Source organism: Carcharodon carcharias, chromosome 6, assembly GCF_017639515.1.
Source record: "Carcharodon carcharias isolate sCarCar2 chromosome 6, sCarCar2.pri, whole genome shotgun sequence".
In the NCBI taxonomy this organism is placed as follows: domain Eukaryota; kingdom Metazoa; phylum Chordata; class Chondrichthyes; order Lamniformes; family Lamnidae; genus Carcharodon; species Carcharodon carcharias.
The window spans coordinates 40,743,945-40,760,612 of record NC_054472.1 but is presented as its reverse complement, the minus strand read 5'-3'; the positions used below and the strand labels follow the sequence as shown (position 1 = coordinate 40,760,612).

The window sequence follows — 16,668 nt, the reverse complement described above, 5'->3', positions numbered from 1 at the left end:
TTGATTCTGGTTTTTTCCCATGTTTCAGTCATAATCCTGTTTTTCATGTTTTGGATTTTGGACAGAGTTGTTCATTTTTCTGCCATTCATATTTATTTGCTCTGGTCAAATGCTTTGTTTCTCTATTACAATAATTACCATTCTCTTTGTCTTTTGTTCCATGAGATTTCTGTCATTTAATTTCTCCCCCTTCTAACCTATCCCTTTTGTTCTTCCTGCACCTCCACCTTTCAATGGCATAAAACCCATCACATTTCTACCTTCCTTCAGTTCTGAAGTCATATTTGACTTGAAACGTTAACTCTGTTTCTCTCAACACATATGCTGCAGACCTGCTGAGTATTTCCAGCACTTCGTTTTTATAATTCTGTATTCTTCCATCAAAGCTCCCCTGAATCTCTTTTGCTCCAAAGTTTTCCAAACCAACCTTGTAGCTAAGATCACCCACCACTGGAACCATTCTGGTAAATTTCCTCTGCACCCCCTCAAGGACTCTCACATCCTTCCTAAAGTGTGCTGACCAGAATTGGATACAATACTCTAGTTGGGGCCTAACCAGAGCTTTATAAAAATTCAGCATAACTTTCCTGCTCTTGTACTCAATACCTCTATTTATGAAGCACAAGATTCCATGTGCTTCTCCTAGCCACTCTCTCAATACGTCCTGCTACCTTCAAAGATTGGTGCATATGCAGTTGCAGGTTCCTCTGACACTGCACACTCTTTAGAACTATGGCATTAAGTCTATATTTCCTCTCCCTACACCTTCTACCAAATTGCATCACCTTACACTTTTCCACATTAAATTCCATCTGGCACTTGCCTTCCCATTCTACCAACCTATCGACGCCATGTTGTGGTCGATTCATATCACCTTCAGTTTATACACCATCTTTTTTCATCATAATTTCCATTTTTGTCATCCAAACAGGCTTTTATTCCCCTACCTTTCACTCTTGATGGAATTTACCTATAGCCTGTACTTGAAGCATCTTTTCCTTAAAGATTGTCCCATTACAGCTCTTCCTGCCAGTCTTTGATCCCATTTCAACCTGGGGTGAGATCCTTTCCCATCCCATTAAAATTAGCCTTCTTCCAATTCAGATGTTTTACTTTATATTGTTCCTTGCTTTTCTCCATTACTTGTCAAACCTTTGTGAAATGATTAGCACTATTAACCAAGTGCTTCCCCCACCGACAGGTAGTCCACTTCACCCACCTCATTACCAGTGTCAAATCCAGCAATGCCTCCTTTCTACTTGAGCTGAGAGCATAGTGATCAAGGAAGCTCTCCTAAACACATTTCAGAAATTCCTCCCCTTCCTTACCCTTTAGTCTAACATCAATCCAATCGATTGGGTAATTGAAGTCCCCTATTATCACCATTTTATAGTTCTTGCACATTTCTTTTGATGCAAACATGGAGGTAAAACTGCAGTTTAACTTTTAGATTCAGGTAAACCAGAATACATTTTAAATTTGTTTTTAAATAAAATAGATCTCGACCCATCTATAATTCAATACTCTTATTACCTAAACCGCAACCTACAATGATAAATACAAAAAAACTGCGGATGCTGGAAATCCAAAACAAAAACAGAATTACCTGGAAAAACTCAGCAGGTCTGGCAGCGGATCATGAGGGTCATGAGGACTCGAAACGTCAACTCTTTTCTTCTCCGCCGATGCTGCCAGACCTGCTGAGTTTTTCCAGGTAATTCTGCTTTTGTTCCGCAACCTACAATGCTGTAGAAACTCTTGAGGGCTGGCGCGATTTTGTTGGAGACTGGGCAGACCTGTAACTCACGGAACTTGGTGCGAGGGGAGGGGAGGAGCTAGGGGTGCGGTGCAGGAGTCAACTGACAATCTGATCAGCGCGGGGCGGCGACGGGGCCGGGCTGTCAATCAGTATATGGGCGGGGTCGAGTTGCCAATGGGAGCAGTGTGGAAAAGGGGCGGGCAGTCTGTGACCAAGATCAAGATGGGCAGGATCGAGCTGTCAATCAGTACAGGTGGGAAAGGGGGGGCTAGGGTGCTAGGGGGCGGGGCCGGGCTGTCAATCAGAACGGTGTGAGAAGGGCCCGTGTCAATCGGAGCAACATGGGCGGAGTTCGGCGGGATGGGGCCGGGATGTCAATCAGAGCAGGAGGCGGACCGAGCTTTCAATCAGAGCAATTTGGCAGGGACTGGGCGGGGCTAGTGTGGTCTCTCCGCTGATGAGGTGCCAGGCCTGAGTGCGGAAGCGGCTTGTGCAAGCTTGAGAGTGGGGACATGAGAGCAACTTTGAGGAGAAGGCAGCAGGATGCGCCGCCACGTGTAGGCTCACAGCATACAGCGCAGGTAAATATACTTAGGGGCAGCCTCAGAAACCCAGCAGTGACCTTCGACTCTGAAGGAACAAACCCTATACATAATGCAGCAATACCCTACTCTGCTCTGTTCGGCCTGCCCCTGCTGAAAACATCTTTAAATTAGCTCGGTTCTGCGCCTGTAATCGTTCTGGAGACATACACATCCGTGTGCAACATATACTTACAGCACTACACTCTTGTCCATAAAGCCAAGTTGGTACAGAAAAACTATTCGGCCCATCGAATCTCTGCGGGTTTTCTGTAGAGCAATCCAATCAGCCCAATTCTCCTGTTCTATCCCCATAGCTCTGCAAATTTCTTTCCCTCAAATTTCCTTTTGAAATTATTTATTGTCTCTGCTTCCACCACCCTCATCAACAGTATGTTTCAGTACCACACATTCCTCACTTTCGTGATGTATCTTGCAAAAAGCCTTAAATCTGTGTTCCCTGGTCCTTGTACCTCAGGTAATGGGAGCAGTTTTTCTTTGTCAGCCTTATCCAAACCTGTCATAATTTTGTGCACTTCTATTAAATCTCCTGTAAATTTTCTTTGCTCCACAGCTTCTCCAACCTTAAGTTGTAGCTCATGTTCCTCATTCCTGGAACCAGTCTGGGAAATCATCTCTGCATCTCTTCAAAGATTCTCACAGCTTTCTCATGGTGTGGTGACCAGAACTAGACACAATACTCTAGTTATGGCGTAACTAGAGCTTTATAATGGTTCTACATAATTCCCCTTTTATACTCAATACCTCTGTTTGTGAATCTGAAGATCCCATATGCTTTGCTAACTCTCTCTTAATATGTCCTACCACCTTCAAAGATCAATGCAAGTGAGCCCCAAGGTGTCTCTGTTCTGTGCACCCTTATGAACTGTGCCATTTAGTTTATATTGTCTCTGCCTATATCTTCTGCCAAAATGTATCACCTCACACGTAAGTGTTAAATTCCACCTGCCACTTGCCTGCCCATTCTGCAAGCCTATCTGTCCTGTTGCAGTCGATAGGTAACATCCTTGCTGTCACTCCTCTGAGTTTGGTTTCATCTTCAAAGTTTGAATTGTTGCTCTGTTTCAGTATCCAAGTCATTTATATTTCAAAAAAGCCGTGGTCCTAGCTTTGAACTTGGCTCAGATGCACCATTCTCACAACCAGTTGGGGTGATCAACCTACCAACTAATTAGCACTCTCTTCTCATACAGTATAAATTGTGCTTCCCTTTATATTTGGTATTCTTGCAAGTTGTCCTGATGAGCGCAAGACGAAAAGTTTGGACAAAATGTCTCCTCCATGAGACGTTGTGGGCCTTCAGCAGCAGCAGAATTGTACTCAACCACAATCTGTAATCTAATGGCCTAACATATCCCCTACTTTACCATGACCACCAAGTCAGGGGATCAACCCTGGTTTAATGAAGAGTGTAGGAGGGCATGCCAGGAGCAGCACCAGGCATACCTAAAAATGAGGTGTCAACCAGGTGAAGCTACAACATAGGCCTACTTACATGCCAAACAGCATAAGCAGCAGGTGATAAACAGAGATAAGTGATTCCACAACCAATGGATCAGATCTAAGTTCTGCAGTCCTGCCACGTTCAGTTATGAAAGGTGGTGGACAATTAAAAAAACTCACTGGAGGAGGAGGCTCCACAAATATCCCCATCCTCAATGATGGAAGAGCCCAGCACATCAATGCAAAAGATAAGGCTGAAGCATTTGCAACAATCTTCAGCCAGAAGTGCCGAGCAGATGATCCATCTTGGCCTTCTCCACTGCCGCCCAGCATCACAGATGTCAGTCTTCAGCCAATTCGATCCACTCCATGGCTGAAGGCACTGGATACTGTAAAGACGATAGGCCTTGACAAAATACTCCTGGAATTGCTGTGCCCTTAGCCAAGCTGTCCCAGTACAGCCAAAACACTGGCAAGTACCCGGCAATGTGGAAAATTGCCCAGGTAGGTCCTGTCCAGAAAAGCAGAACAAATTCAACCCTGCCATTACTGCCCCCTCAGTCTATTCTACATCTCTAAAGTGATGGGAGGGGTCATCAACAGTGCTACCAAGCAGCACGTGCTTAGCAATAACCTTTTTACTGATACTCAGTTTGCGTTCTGCCAGGGTCACTCTATTTCTGACCTCATTACATCCTTGGTTCAAATATGGACAAAAGAGCTGAACTCCAGAGGTGAGGTGAGAGTGACTGCCCTTGACATCAAGGCAGCATTTGACCGAGTGTGGCATCAAGGAGCCCTAGCAAAACTGGAGTCGATGGGAGTCAGGGGGAATACCCTTTGCTGGTTGGAGTCACACCTAGCACAAAGGACGATGGTTGTGGTTGTTGGATGTCAGTCATCTCAATCCCAGGACGTCATTGCAGGAGTTTCTCAGGGTAGTGCCCTAGGCTTCGTCAATGACCTTCCATCATAAGGTCAGAATTGGGGATGTTCACTGCTGATTGTATAATGTTCAGCACCATTTGTGATTCGTCAGATACTGAAGCAGTCCATGTCCAAATGCAGCAAGACCTGGACGATATCCGGGCTTTGGCTGACAAGTGGCAAGTAATGTTTGCACCATACAAGTGGCGCTGTGGGCCTTCAGCAGCAGTAGAATTGTACTGAAGCACAATGTACAATGACCATCTCTAACAAGAGCCCTTTGACATTCAGTGGCATTACCATCGCTGAATCCCCTGCTATCAACACCATTGACTAGAAACTGAACTGGACTAGCCATGAATATTGTGTCTACAAGAACAGGTCAGAGGCTAGGAATCTTGCAGTGAGTAACTGTCCTCCTGACTCCCCGAAGCCTGTCCATCATTTACAAGGTACAAGTCAGGATTGTAATGGAATTCTCTCTGCTTGCCTGGATGAGTGCAGCTCCAACCATACTCAAGATGCCTGACATCATCCAGGACAAAGCAGCCCACTTAATTGGCACCCCATCCATAAACATTCACTCCATCTGCCACCGACGAACAGTGGCAGCAGTTGTAAGATGCACTGCAGAAACTTACCAAGGCTCCTTAGGCAGCACCTTCTAAACCCATGACCGCTACCATCTGGAAGGACAAGGGCAGCAGGCACATGGGAACTCCACCACCTGGAAGTTCCTCTCCAAGCCTCCTACCATCCTGCCATGGAAATATATTGCTGTTCCTTCACTGTCGCCGTGTCAAAATCCTGGAACTCTCTCCCTAACAGAACTGCGGGTGTATCCACACCACAGGAACTGCAGCGGTTCAAGGAGGCAGCTAACCATCACCACCTCAAGGGCAATTAGGGATGGGCAATAAATGCTGGCCTTGCCAGTGATGCCCACTTTCCGTAGATCAGTTTAAAAAAAATGGCATTCAAGTGATTAACCTTCATTCGTGTTGGAGGTGCTGGATCTGGTTCTGGGGAATGAGGTCGGTCAAGACAGTCATCCTAGTATTATAAGCTTTACGTTGACTATGGAAAAGAACAAGGAGCAATCTAGAGTAAAAATAAAAAGCTGGGAGAGGTTTAACTTCAATGGAGTGAGAATGGCTATAGTCCGGATAAATCGGAATCGAAGATTGACAGTCAAAACTGTAGTCGAGAAAGGGTTGCGTTTAGAGGTGAGTGTGTTCAGGTGCAGTCAAGGTACGTTCCCATGGAGGGGAAAGGTAGCTGGAGCTGTTCTCTTTAGAGAAGAGATGATTTAGAAGAAAAATCATGAGGACTCTAAACAAGAGCATCTGAAAAACAGCATCACCTTGCCATCAGCTTTATTGATTTTGTGTAGGCCTTTGCTCTGGAAAATTTTTTCTTCATATGGCATCCCACTAAGGTTGGTTACAGCTAATGAGAAGATTTATGAGAATTCCAGATGGTGACAGTGACCTGGTTTCATATGCTGTTGAGTTCAGGCAGGGTTGCATCCTTTCCCCACTTTTTTTATTGTCACCATTATCTGGGTATTAAGGAAGTCAACCAAATATAATCTTGGAATGAAATGGATCAATGATGGTTAACTTATAGATTTGGACTTTGCTGATGACATTGCTGCCCTGTCAGACAGCACAACAGTGTTGCAACGGTTCATCAACTCAAGCTGAGAGAGTGGGGCTTACCATAAACACCAAGAAAACAAAATATATGATGACAGGAAACCACCAGCAAACAAAAATGCTTAGGTTAATCAAAACAAGTTGACACCATTGAGGACTTCACCTACCTGGGCAGTTCCATTAATATCCAAGGAGCCAAAGAGCTCAATGTGCGAGTAGGTAAAACACTGTCAGCTTTCAGCCAAAGGTTTGGAACAGTAAAAAGCTTTCCAGGAAAATAAAGCTTAGGTTCTGCAATGCAAATTTTCTTTCCACTCTGCAATATGGTTGTGAAACTTGGAACCTGAAAACCTGCCAAGAAAGGAAAATGAATGCCTTTGACACCAGATGTACACTGGTGGGTTTTTATACCCAACATTGAAGTAAGAAAATACTCAGCCTCCAGTTTCACCTATCAGCTGCAAAAGATGGCACAGTTGACTTGGTCATGTTACCCGACTTTCAACAGACACAAAGTATAATAAAACAACATAGATTCTGAAAGGCTAGATCATCATTGAGCAACCTAAGGAATTCTTTGAAGATGTAACTGAAAGAGTAGACGTTGGAATTCAGTAAAAATCATATTTTATATTTGAATATACTTGGATTTTCACAAGGCCAGCTCATGACAAAGATTGGGGTATGTGGAATCTTCATCATGGCCTGCCCATCAATCCAGACAGGGGGCTCTTACTGGATATAGAAGAAGAGAGTTACTCAAGATGAACTGGTGCCAGACTGTCAGAGATCTTCAGCTGGTCAACACACCCTGGAGGGAAGTGAGAACATTGGCTGTGGACAGGAGAGAATGACATTAGATGTCTGCTTTATGTGTGTCCTAGATGGGGGAGCTACTAAGTCTTAAGTCTGGACGGAGCAGATAGGGAGAAACTGTTTTTGTTGGTGGGAGGATTTAAGGTGATAGGCCAAAGGAGCAATGGTGACATGAAAAATGTTTAAATGCAGCGAATGGTTAGGATCTGGACTGGATTGCCTGAGAATGTGGGGTGATTTAGCTGACGCTTTTAAAAAGAAATTGGATAATTATCTGAAGATGAAAAATTTGCGGGGCTGGGGGAGTGGGACTAGATGAGTTATGCTTGCACAGTGTAGGCACGGACACAATAGGTCAAATGAATACCTTTTGTGCTGTAACCATTCTGTGATTCCACTAAGCTCATCCTCTTGTGTAGTGTCTGTTTTGTTATGCTCTTTAATAAGAACTCAGGCAATGTAGGTATTCAATACATCTGCCACTTCTGTCATTACCTGCGAGTTTATCTTACTCATCCTTTAGTAGCCCTCTCACTTCTTAATTTTCTTTTGTTATTTATGTGTCTAGTTTCCTTTATAGTGTTATCCACAAATGACATCTTCTGGTGTCTGAAAAAACTTATGAACATATTTGATGGGAATGAACAGGATGAAGATGTAGCTTGAAATTAAGTATATGAGAAAAATATTGTCCACAGTAATTTGCAGTGAACTGGAAAATAGAAACTGATCTGTGTTGGGCCATACTTGGCTTCACATGTTTTATTGGTCGAGTACCAATGCCACTTACTTTATTCCCAAATAGTATTTCTTATGATTGGAAACTAGTCTCTCACCTTAGTTGGGTTTCCGCAAATATTTTCTATTTGTAATGCAAGGGGGTATTTGGTAAAATCAGGTATTCTTATGGAGTAATGTTGAGATGTGATCTATTTACATGCAAACTATTGAATCTGGAAAAAGTTTGGACTGTTACTCCTTGTAATATTATAAATGGGTATTTATTTAGAGAGTTCCTCGTTGTGCCATTTCAAATGGGTATTTATCAAGGGAATCTATCCATATAACAATACAGATAAGTATTTGCAGGGGGTTCTTATACCTTTTTTGATTTTTTCATGGGATTTTGGCATCACTAGCAAGACCAGCATTTGTTGCCCATCCCTAATTGCCCTGAATTGAGTAGCTTGCTAGGCCATTTCAGAGGGCAGTTAAAAGTCAGCCATATTGTCTTTGGGTCTGGAGTCACATGTAGGCCAGACCAGATAAAGATGACAGGTTTACTTCCCTAAAGGACATTAGTGAACCAGATGGGTTTTTACGACAATTGATGATGGTTTTATGGTCACCATTACTGAGACTAGCTTTGTAAGAATACCTGATGATGTTGCCAAACAGATTTATGAACTGAATTTTAAATTCCATTAGCTGCCGTGGTAGGAATAGAACCCATGTCCCCAGAGCATTAGCCTGGGCCTCTGGGTTACAAGTCCAGCAACATAACCACTATGCCTCCACTTCCTCTATAACATGGGTACCATTACAGAGAATTCCTTCTTGTATCAATGGTGTGTCTCCAAATAGTTTATTTTTCTAATGTTACAGAAAGGCATTTATCTAGGGTGTCATTACAGATGGAAATTTACAGAGAGCTCCTTCCTTATTGTACCATTTCAGATAGGACCATTACAGAGGGATATTTACCTAAAAAATTCCATGACAGATGGATTTCTTATTGTATCGTAATAGATGGGTATTTACCCAGTCCGTTCCTCCTTGTATCATTAGTTACTAGTTACTGTTACATTTTTGTGTTGTTACCCTACATATTCCACTTTTGTGTCACTGGTTATTCCAATAAGCGAACTTTGCATATTCTCTGGACTATATAGCTTTGCCTGCCCAGATGTAGATAAACATAAGATGATGCAGGAACCCCAGAAAACCTGGGATTTAAGTTCACAAACCTTTGAAGGTGTCAGGACAAGTTGATAAAGCCGTTATAAAATGTCTTAGTAGAGGCAGAGAGTATGAAAGCAAGTACGTTCTGCTAAATCAGGCTTGTCCAACCTTTTTGTGTTGGGCATGATTTCGTTTTTTTTTTCGTTCAAGGGGCCAAAGAGCAGATTTCGGTAAGATATATGAATTTTTAAAAAAATGTTGAGTATGAACAGCGTGAAAGGGCCAGTATGTGTGTCCGTTCAGTCCCAGTCTTAGGGTTTTTACTCACTAAACCTCACCCACTGTGAGAGTAGATGTTTGTATGTGGGGATGAGGACGACTGAGAACCCTGCGACTGCCAGTGAGCCAGATGCGCACACTATCTCTCCTCTCTCAGATTCTCCCCCCTCCCCAGCCCTCTCTTTCTATCTCTCTCTCTCTCTCTCTTTCTGTCGCCCTTCCCCCCTCCCTCTCCTTCCCCCAGTTGGTCTTCCTCTCTCCCCTGGCCACTCTCCCTCCCTCTTCCCCCACAATCAAGACTGAAACTCCTGGCATTGCTGAAGGAGTAATGCACTGTTGGAGTGCTACATTTTAGATGAGATGTTAAAATGAGGCTTTACCTGACATTTTGGGTGGATCTACGAGAATCCACACCACCATTCTTGAGAGGCTGTGGAGTTCTCCCAGTGTTTTGGCCAACATTTACTCTTCTACTGGTTATTCCAATAAGCGAACTTTGCATATTCTCTGGACTATATAGCTTTGCCTGCCCAGATGTAGATAAACATAAGATGATGCAGGAACCCCAGAAAACCTGGGATTTAAGTTCACAAACCTTTGAAGGTGTCAGGACAAGTTGATAAAGCCGTTATAAAATGTCTTAGTAGAGGCAGAGAGTATGAAAGCAAGTACGTTCTGCTAAATCAGGCTTGTCCAACCTTTTTGTGTTGGGCATGATTTCGTTTTTTTTTCGTTCAAGGGGCCAAAGAGCAGATTTCGGTAAGATATATGAATTTTTAAAAAAATGTTGAGTATGAACAGCGTGAAAGGGCCAGTATGTGTGTCCGTTCAGTCCCAGTCTTAGGGTTTTTACTCACTAAACCTCACCCACTGAATTACAGAATTACTGGCCAGCATCACATTGCTGTTTATTGGACTTTGCTGTGCCCAGATTAGCTTCCAATTTTGCCTAAAACACAAACTGGACTATATTTTAAAAGTAATTCATTGGCTGTAAAAGTGTTTTGTTACATTCTATGGTCAAAAAAGGTGATATATAAATTTATTTATGTTTCTTCTTCATTAATTTCATAATCAAAACAAAGTCAACAAAGATGTTTCTCCTGTGCCAACTCTCGACACAATTGATCCTTGAATTAATCACTCACTTATGCGGCAAAATGTCACCATTGTAATTTTGACAGCTTCAGCCTATCTGGTTACAAGAAAATAAACCTCAGCTATGTCATTCAAGATACTTTGAAGATACAATGAAACAAACATCACCAACTATGGGGTAATGTTCACCTTTTCTTTCTCCAGAAAAACAATATAGATCAAGTTCGTCCCACAGAATCATTTTCTGTCTGTCGTCGACTCATCTCGGTTTTAAAATACCTTCTACTAATACTTGTGATTCCACCATTCCTTAATTATGCAGCTCTACAGAGAGAAGGAGCATTACTTCAGCCTCAAGGTGAGATTTTATATACTTTTGCACCTATACATGCTCTGTACATTGAAAGTATTTATTAGCTGTGTATTAGAGGTTGCACTGTAGAAATAAGTAAGTGCCTTAATTTGCATGTTGTAGTTAGAACTAATGTTGGATAAATTAAGGCAAAGGTTGGAGAAGCTTGATGTTCTGGAACTAAACATTATACCTGTGTGCTGTCCCTGTTAACTTTTTCTACTATCAATACATATGTCACATTTATTATGTTACACATTGTGTGATTACAACACAGAGGAATTTACAATAAAAATATATTTTTAAAATAAAGGCAAGTATATTTACAATAAAGACTTCAAAATGGGGACAGAATTGTGTCCGTGTTCCCTACTCCTTTTATAGCAAACCCTGCTTCCCCTGGAGAATTGACGATTGTGCAGACTTCCTCTAACTTTGTGACACGTTTGTGATGGAAACTTCTCGTGTAAACTGGTCAAGCTTTACACACTCCCTCCAGTGGCCATACTATAGCATCGTAGGCCCGTAATCTCTGAGCTCCGGGGCAGTGTATCTGGGGGTTACCACAAAGGTGCAATTGGTAAGTTCCTAGGTAAGGATTGGAAGGCAATTATCCGGGAAGTTCAAACTTTGTTCAGGCCATTACCCTGCACTGGGAACCATCTGATAATGCAATTGAAGTCACAAACTTCAGATGGATCTGATTGTGATACAGCAATAGTTCTACAGGATAAGTTAGAAGAATTAAAATCACTTTGTGCTTGTGGGTAACTGTAGCACTGACCCTCCACGGGACTCCCCCCCGACTCCCCCCCCGCACCCCCCCCCCCTCCCCCCCACCTCCCCCAACTGGCCTGACCTGACATCCACCTGCCATCCCATTTCTCCCCAGCAACGCCCCCCACCCCCCCACCGACTCCAAATCTTAGCCCCTTATCTAATACATTTACTTTCTCCCTGGCTTGTCAAAGAGGCTGGACCGTTAAACTTACCTGGTTCATGGCAGCTGGTGCTGTAAAAAAAAAGTTGGGGAGGCTTACTTATCTTCAGCTGAGCTGTCCTCGACTGGAGGCCTCGGGAACCTGCTGGAGTGATCTCATCCGACCTAAGTTGGAAAGTTAGGCGAAATAGGAGCAGTTTCATTTTAAAGTAAGAAACTAGGAGCGGAGTGGCAATTTGACTCAATTGCCACTCCACCAGAAATTAGTTTTACAACTCCCAACCCCTCAGCATGTAGTGCAGAGAAACTCTCATGCTTCAATGCCTCTACTTATCTGCTTTGGAAATTGCTTTTCGTTTTTCTATTTAACTATAAATCATATAAAAGCAAAGTATAAATTTGCAATAACTGGTGGATAACTATTAATCCTGTATACAGTAAATGAGACAGTACATTTAAAAGTGCATATTTTGATCATGAGTGGGTAATCAGTTTACACGCCTGCATCTTGAGGCTGGATTTTGCAGTCAGCATCAAAGTAATGGTGCACACTGCTGACCTTAGAGAAAGCTGCCTCTGTGGTGTGGATTTTCCCTCTCCCAACAGCAGTTTAAATCTGGCACCGAGTCAAGGGGATCTGTTACCCAGTAACAGTGATGACAGCAGGAGTGTAAGCTATCAGTCACACTGAAGTATTCTCAGACAGCTGTCCCTACACACAAGTTCACCAAAGCCCCCAAGAGTTAAAGCCACCCTCCTGCGATTTGAAGGCCCCAATTTCTGACTCCTCCCATCCCCAACAGCTGCAGTTCCCAATCTTTGTGCAATGGAGATCATTTTACCTCGTGTAATTGTGATACAGTCATTAGAATTACATTTTCGTTTTCACATGAAGGCCAACTTTCACCATGTTGTATGACACTATTAATATTCTAAGTAAACTGGATTTTAAACAGACCCATGAGGCGATGTGGGCCATCATATGAAGCAGAATGGATGTTCACCACAATCTGCAACTTCATGACCTGGCATAACTGACAATCTTACCAGTGCCATTAAATCAAGCGATCTGGTTCAGTGAAGAATGTGAAAGAACAATCGAAGAACAGCTCTGGGCATGCCTAAAAATAAGATACCAATCTGATGAAACTACAACACAGGAGTACATACGTGCTAAACAGCAGAAGCACATGCTATAGACAAGAGCTAGCAATCCTATAACCATCAGATCAAACATCTCATGGCACTTGCAATCATGCATTGTGGTAAACAATTAAACTAAGAATTTTAATTTGTTCAGATTTGTTGCTACAGTGTAATCATTTACTTTTTGTTCTGTAGGGAGTTGAAAAACATAGAAAACAAGGGAGAAAACCATAAAGAAGCCTGATACAGGAGAAATTTAAAAAAAAGGTTACTTATCTCAGGTCCACAGCAATATTTGTTGAAAATGAGAAACTTCCCACAGTGTGACTGTAGGTCAATTTGCATCCTGTCAGAAACATGGACACAGCTGCAGCTCAGGTTTATGAAATGAGCCATTCTGCCACCAGAAATGTAATTGAATTATAGGGTAGTTATAACTGAGAACTTTCATTTTGCTGATATTGATCGGACCAAGCTTGAGTGCAAAAATCAAGGCTGAAGTGTTTGCAGATATCTTCAGTCAGAAGTGAATGATCCATCTCAGCTTTCTTCTGAGATTCCCAGCATCACCGATCCTGGTCTTCAGTCAATTGAATTCACTTCCTATGATATCAAGAAACTGCACTGGATGCAAAGATAATGGGTTTTGATAACATCCTGGCTGTAGGCTTGTGGTCAGGACTAGCTGTACGTCTAGCCAAGCTAGTTCAGTACAACTACAACACTAGCATCTACCTGGTAATTTGTAAAATTGCCCAGGTGTGTCGTGTTCACAAAAACCAGGACAAATCCAATCTGGCCTTTTACTACCCCATAAACCTACACTCAGTCATAAGCAAAGTGAATGGAAGGAGCCATTGACAGCGCTATTAGGTGGCACCTGCTCACCAGTGCCTATTTTGGGTTCCACCAGCACCACCAGGCCCAGATCCAGATCTCATTCCAGTTTTTCCCCAGAAGTAGACAAAAGAGCTAAATTCCAGAGGTGAGGTGAGAGTGATTGTCCTTGACATCAAGTCAGCATTTGACCAAGTGTGGCATCCAGGAGCTCTAGTAAAATTGAGGTCAGTGGGGATCAGGGGGAAAACCCTGCAGTGGCTGAAGTCATACCTTGTACAAAGCAAGGTGCTTATAGCTGATGGAAGTTAATCATCTCAGCCCCAGGACATCATTAGAGGAGAAAAAAAGCAGGTTACATTTATATAGCGCTTTTCATGACTGCCGGATGGCTCAATGTGCTTTATAGTCAGTGATGTATTTTTGATGTGTTGTTATACAGGAAATGCGACAGCTAATTTTGTATGCAGCAAACTCCCACAAATAGCAATGTAATAATGACCAGGTAATATGTTTTTTTTGATGTTGATTGAGAGAGAAATATTGGCCAGGACACTGACGATAATTTCCATTGTTCGAAATAATGCCGTAGGATCTTTTACAGAGCAGGCAGATGGGGCCTTGGTTTAACGTCTCAGCTGAAATATTCTCTCAGTACTGCACTGGAGACCATTAATTAACACTGTATGTACCTTTTAACAATGTAATAATTGTTAATGACTGCCAATTAACTACTCTTACCCATAAAGTGAACAACTAATGGTGTAGAGTCTTATTCTTTCAGGTTGTGAATTGTTTTAGGAGATTTTTAAGATGACAAATTTAAAATTTGAAATAAAAAGGTCTTTTTATTTGTCTCTTTTGCTCTTTCTTTTGATCTGCTCTTTGTCCCTCTTTTTCTCTTACATTCTTACTTTACTGCTGCATTTTTCAAGTGGTGTTCATGCAAAATTAGATTTTTGTAATTATTTTCAATGTTGAAAATGTCATTATCCTAAAGCTTTTAAGTGTGATATTATTTATTGACAGAAGGTGAGCTGGTTGACATCGGACTGGGTCAGAAATTGTATTTAAACTGCCAAGGGAAGGGGCATCCTATTGGTAAGTAAGAATTTTCATTTGTTCAGATTTGTGTAATCATTTACTTTTTGTTCTGTGGAGAGTTGAAAAACTTAGAAAACAAGGGAGAGAACAGGAGAAATGAAAAAATGAAAAAAAAATGATTGCTTATCTCAGGTCCGTAGCAATATTTGTTGAAAATGAGAAAGGTACCACAGTGTGACTGTAAAGAGTGTTGGTTGTTGAGGTACTAGGTCAGTTTGCATCCTGGCAGGAACATGCAGCTCTGGATTACAATGTGAGCCATTCTGCTACCAGAAATGTAATTGAACTATAGAGTAGTTATAATGGAGAACTTTCATTTTGCTAATATAGACTGGGATGGTATTAGTGACAGAGAGGAGAAAGAGTTCTTAAAATGTGTTCAGGATAATTTTCTACATTGGTGTGTTTCCACTCCAACATGGAAGAAGGCATTGTTCAATCTGGTTCTGGGGAATGAGGTGGGTGAAGTGGATCATATGCCAGTAGAGGAACATTTAGGGGAGTGATCATATGTCATAAGGTTTATGTTGGCTACGGAAAAGGACAAGGAACAATCAAGAGTGAAAATAGTTAACTGGGGGAGGACCAGTTTCATTGGGGAGAGAATGGATCTGGCAGAGGGTATGGCTGAGGTACTAAATTATTACTTTGCATCTATTTTTACTGAGGAAGAAGATGTTGTCAATGTCATAGTGAAAGAGAAGGCAGCTCAGACACTGGACGGGCTAAAAATTGATAGAGGTATTAGAAAGGCTGGTTGTACTTCAAATTAAGTTTCCAGAACCAGATCAGATACATCCATGGATGCAGAGGAGAGTAAGGATGAAAATTGCAGAGGCACTGGCTATGATGATCCTAGATATAGGGGTAGTGCCAGAGGACATTAGAATTGCAAATGTTACGCCCTTGTTCAAAACATGTGTAAGGATAAACCCAGTCAGGCTGGTCAGTTTAACATCAGTGGTGAGAAAGTTTTCAGAGACGATAATCTGGCATAAAATTAACAGTCACTTGGACAAATGTGGATTAATATGAAAATGCGAAAACAAGTCAAGGCAAATCATGTTTAACTAATTTGATTGAGTTTTTGATGAGGTAATAGAGAAGCTTAATGAGAGTGAAGTGGTTGATGTGGTGTACATGGACTTCCAAAACGTGTTTGATAAGGTGCTTCATAAAAGGCCTGTCAGTAAAGTCTATGGATTAAAATGGACAGTGGCAGCATGGATGCAAGGTTGGCTGAAGGAAGCAGAGAGTAGTGGTGAACAGATACTTTTCAGTCTGGAGGATGGTATACAATGGGGTACCAGGCAGGACCACTGCATTTTGTGATTTATATTAATGACCTCAACTTCAGAGTGCAGGGCAGTGTCAAAATTTGCAGATACCACAAAACTTGGAAGAATTGTGAACTGTGAGGATATGGCAATGGAGCAGGAGACCTGAGGGTATATGTGCACAATTTGTTGAAGGTGGCATGGCAGGTTGATGAAGTGGTTAATAAGATATACAGGATCCTGGGCTTTATAAATAGATGCATTGAGTTCATTGAGTGTAAAAGCTTGGAAGTTATGGTGAAATTACTGGTAAGGCATGGACTTAGGCTAATTATACACGATTATCACACTAAAGACCCTTGAAAATCTTAAGTCTAGTTCGGTCAGGAGTAAATTAATATTTAATGGTATGGCAAGTCATAATTACTGTTGAACAGCCTCTCTGGCCCTGAAAAATTAATTTTACATATTTAGATATTCACCCAGAAGAACATTAATATTGACTTTTTTAAAATAAAAATTCAAGTA

At 41.9% G+C, this 16,668-nt stretch overlaps 1 protein-coding gene across 2 annotated transcripts in view; it reads left to right on the top strand.

Moving 5' to 3' along the window:
• The first annotated feature begins 2,194 nt into the window (after positions 1-2,194).
• Positions 2,195-16,668, top strand: part of si:dkey-122a22.2 — a 289,414-nt gene continuing 274,940 nt past the window's right edge. Inside the window, exons 1-3 of one of the 2 annotated variants that reach the window (XM_041189080.1) lie at positions 2,195-2,340; positions 10,689-10,842; positions 14,789-14,860. In XM_041189080.1, the coding sequence (XP_041045014.1) occupies positions 2,272-2,340; positions 10,689-10,842; positions 14,789-14,860 (295 nt within the window). In that variant the 5' untranslated portion in view covers positions 2,195-2,271. The remainder of the gene's footprint in view (positions 2,341-10,688; positions 10,843-14,788; positions 14,861-16,668) is intronic. The other variant, XM_041189081.1, reaches the window with a different exon arrangement.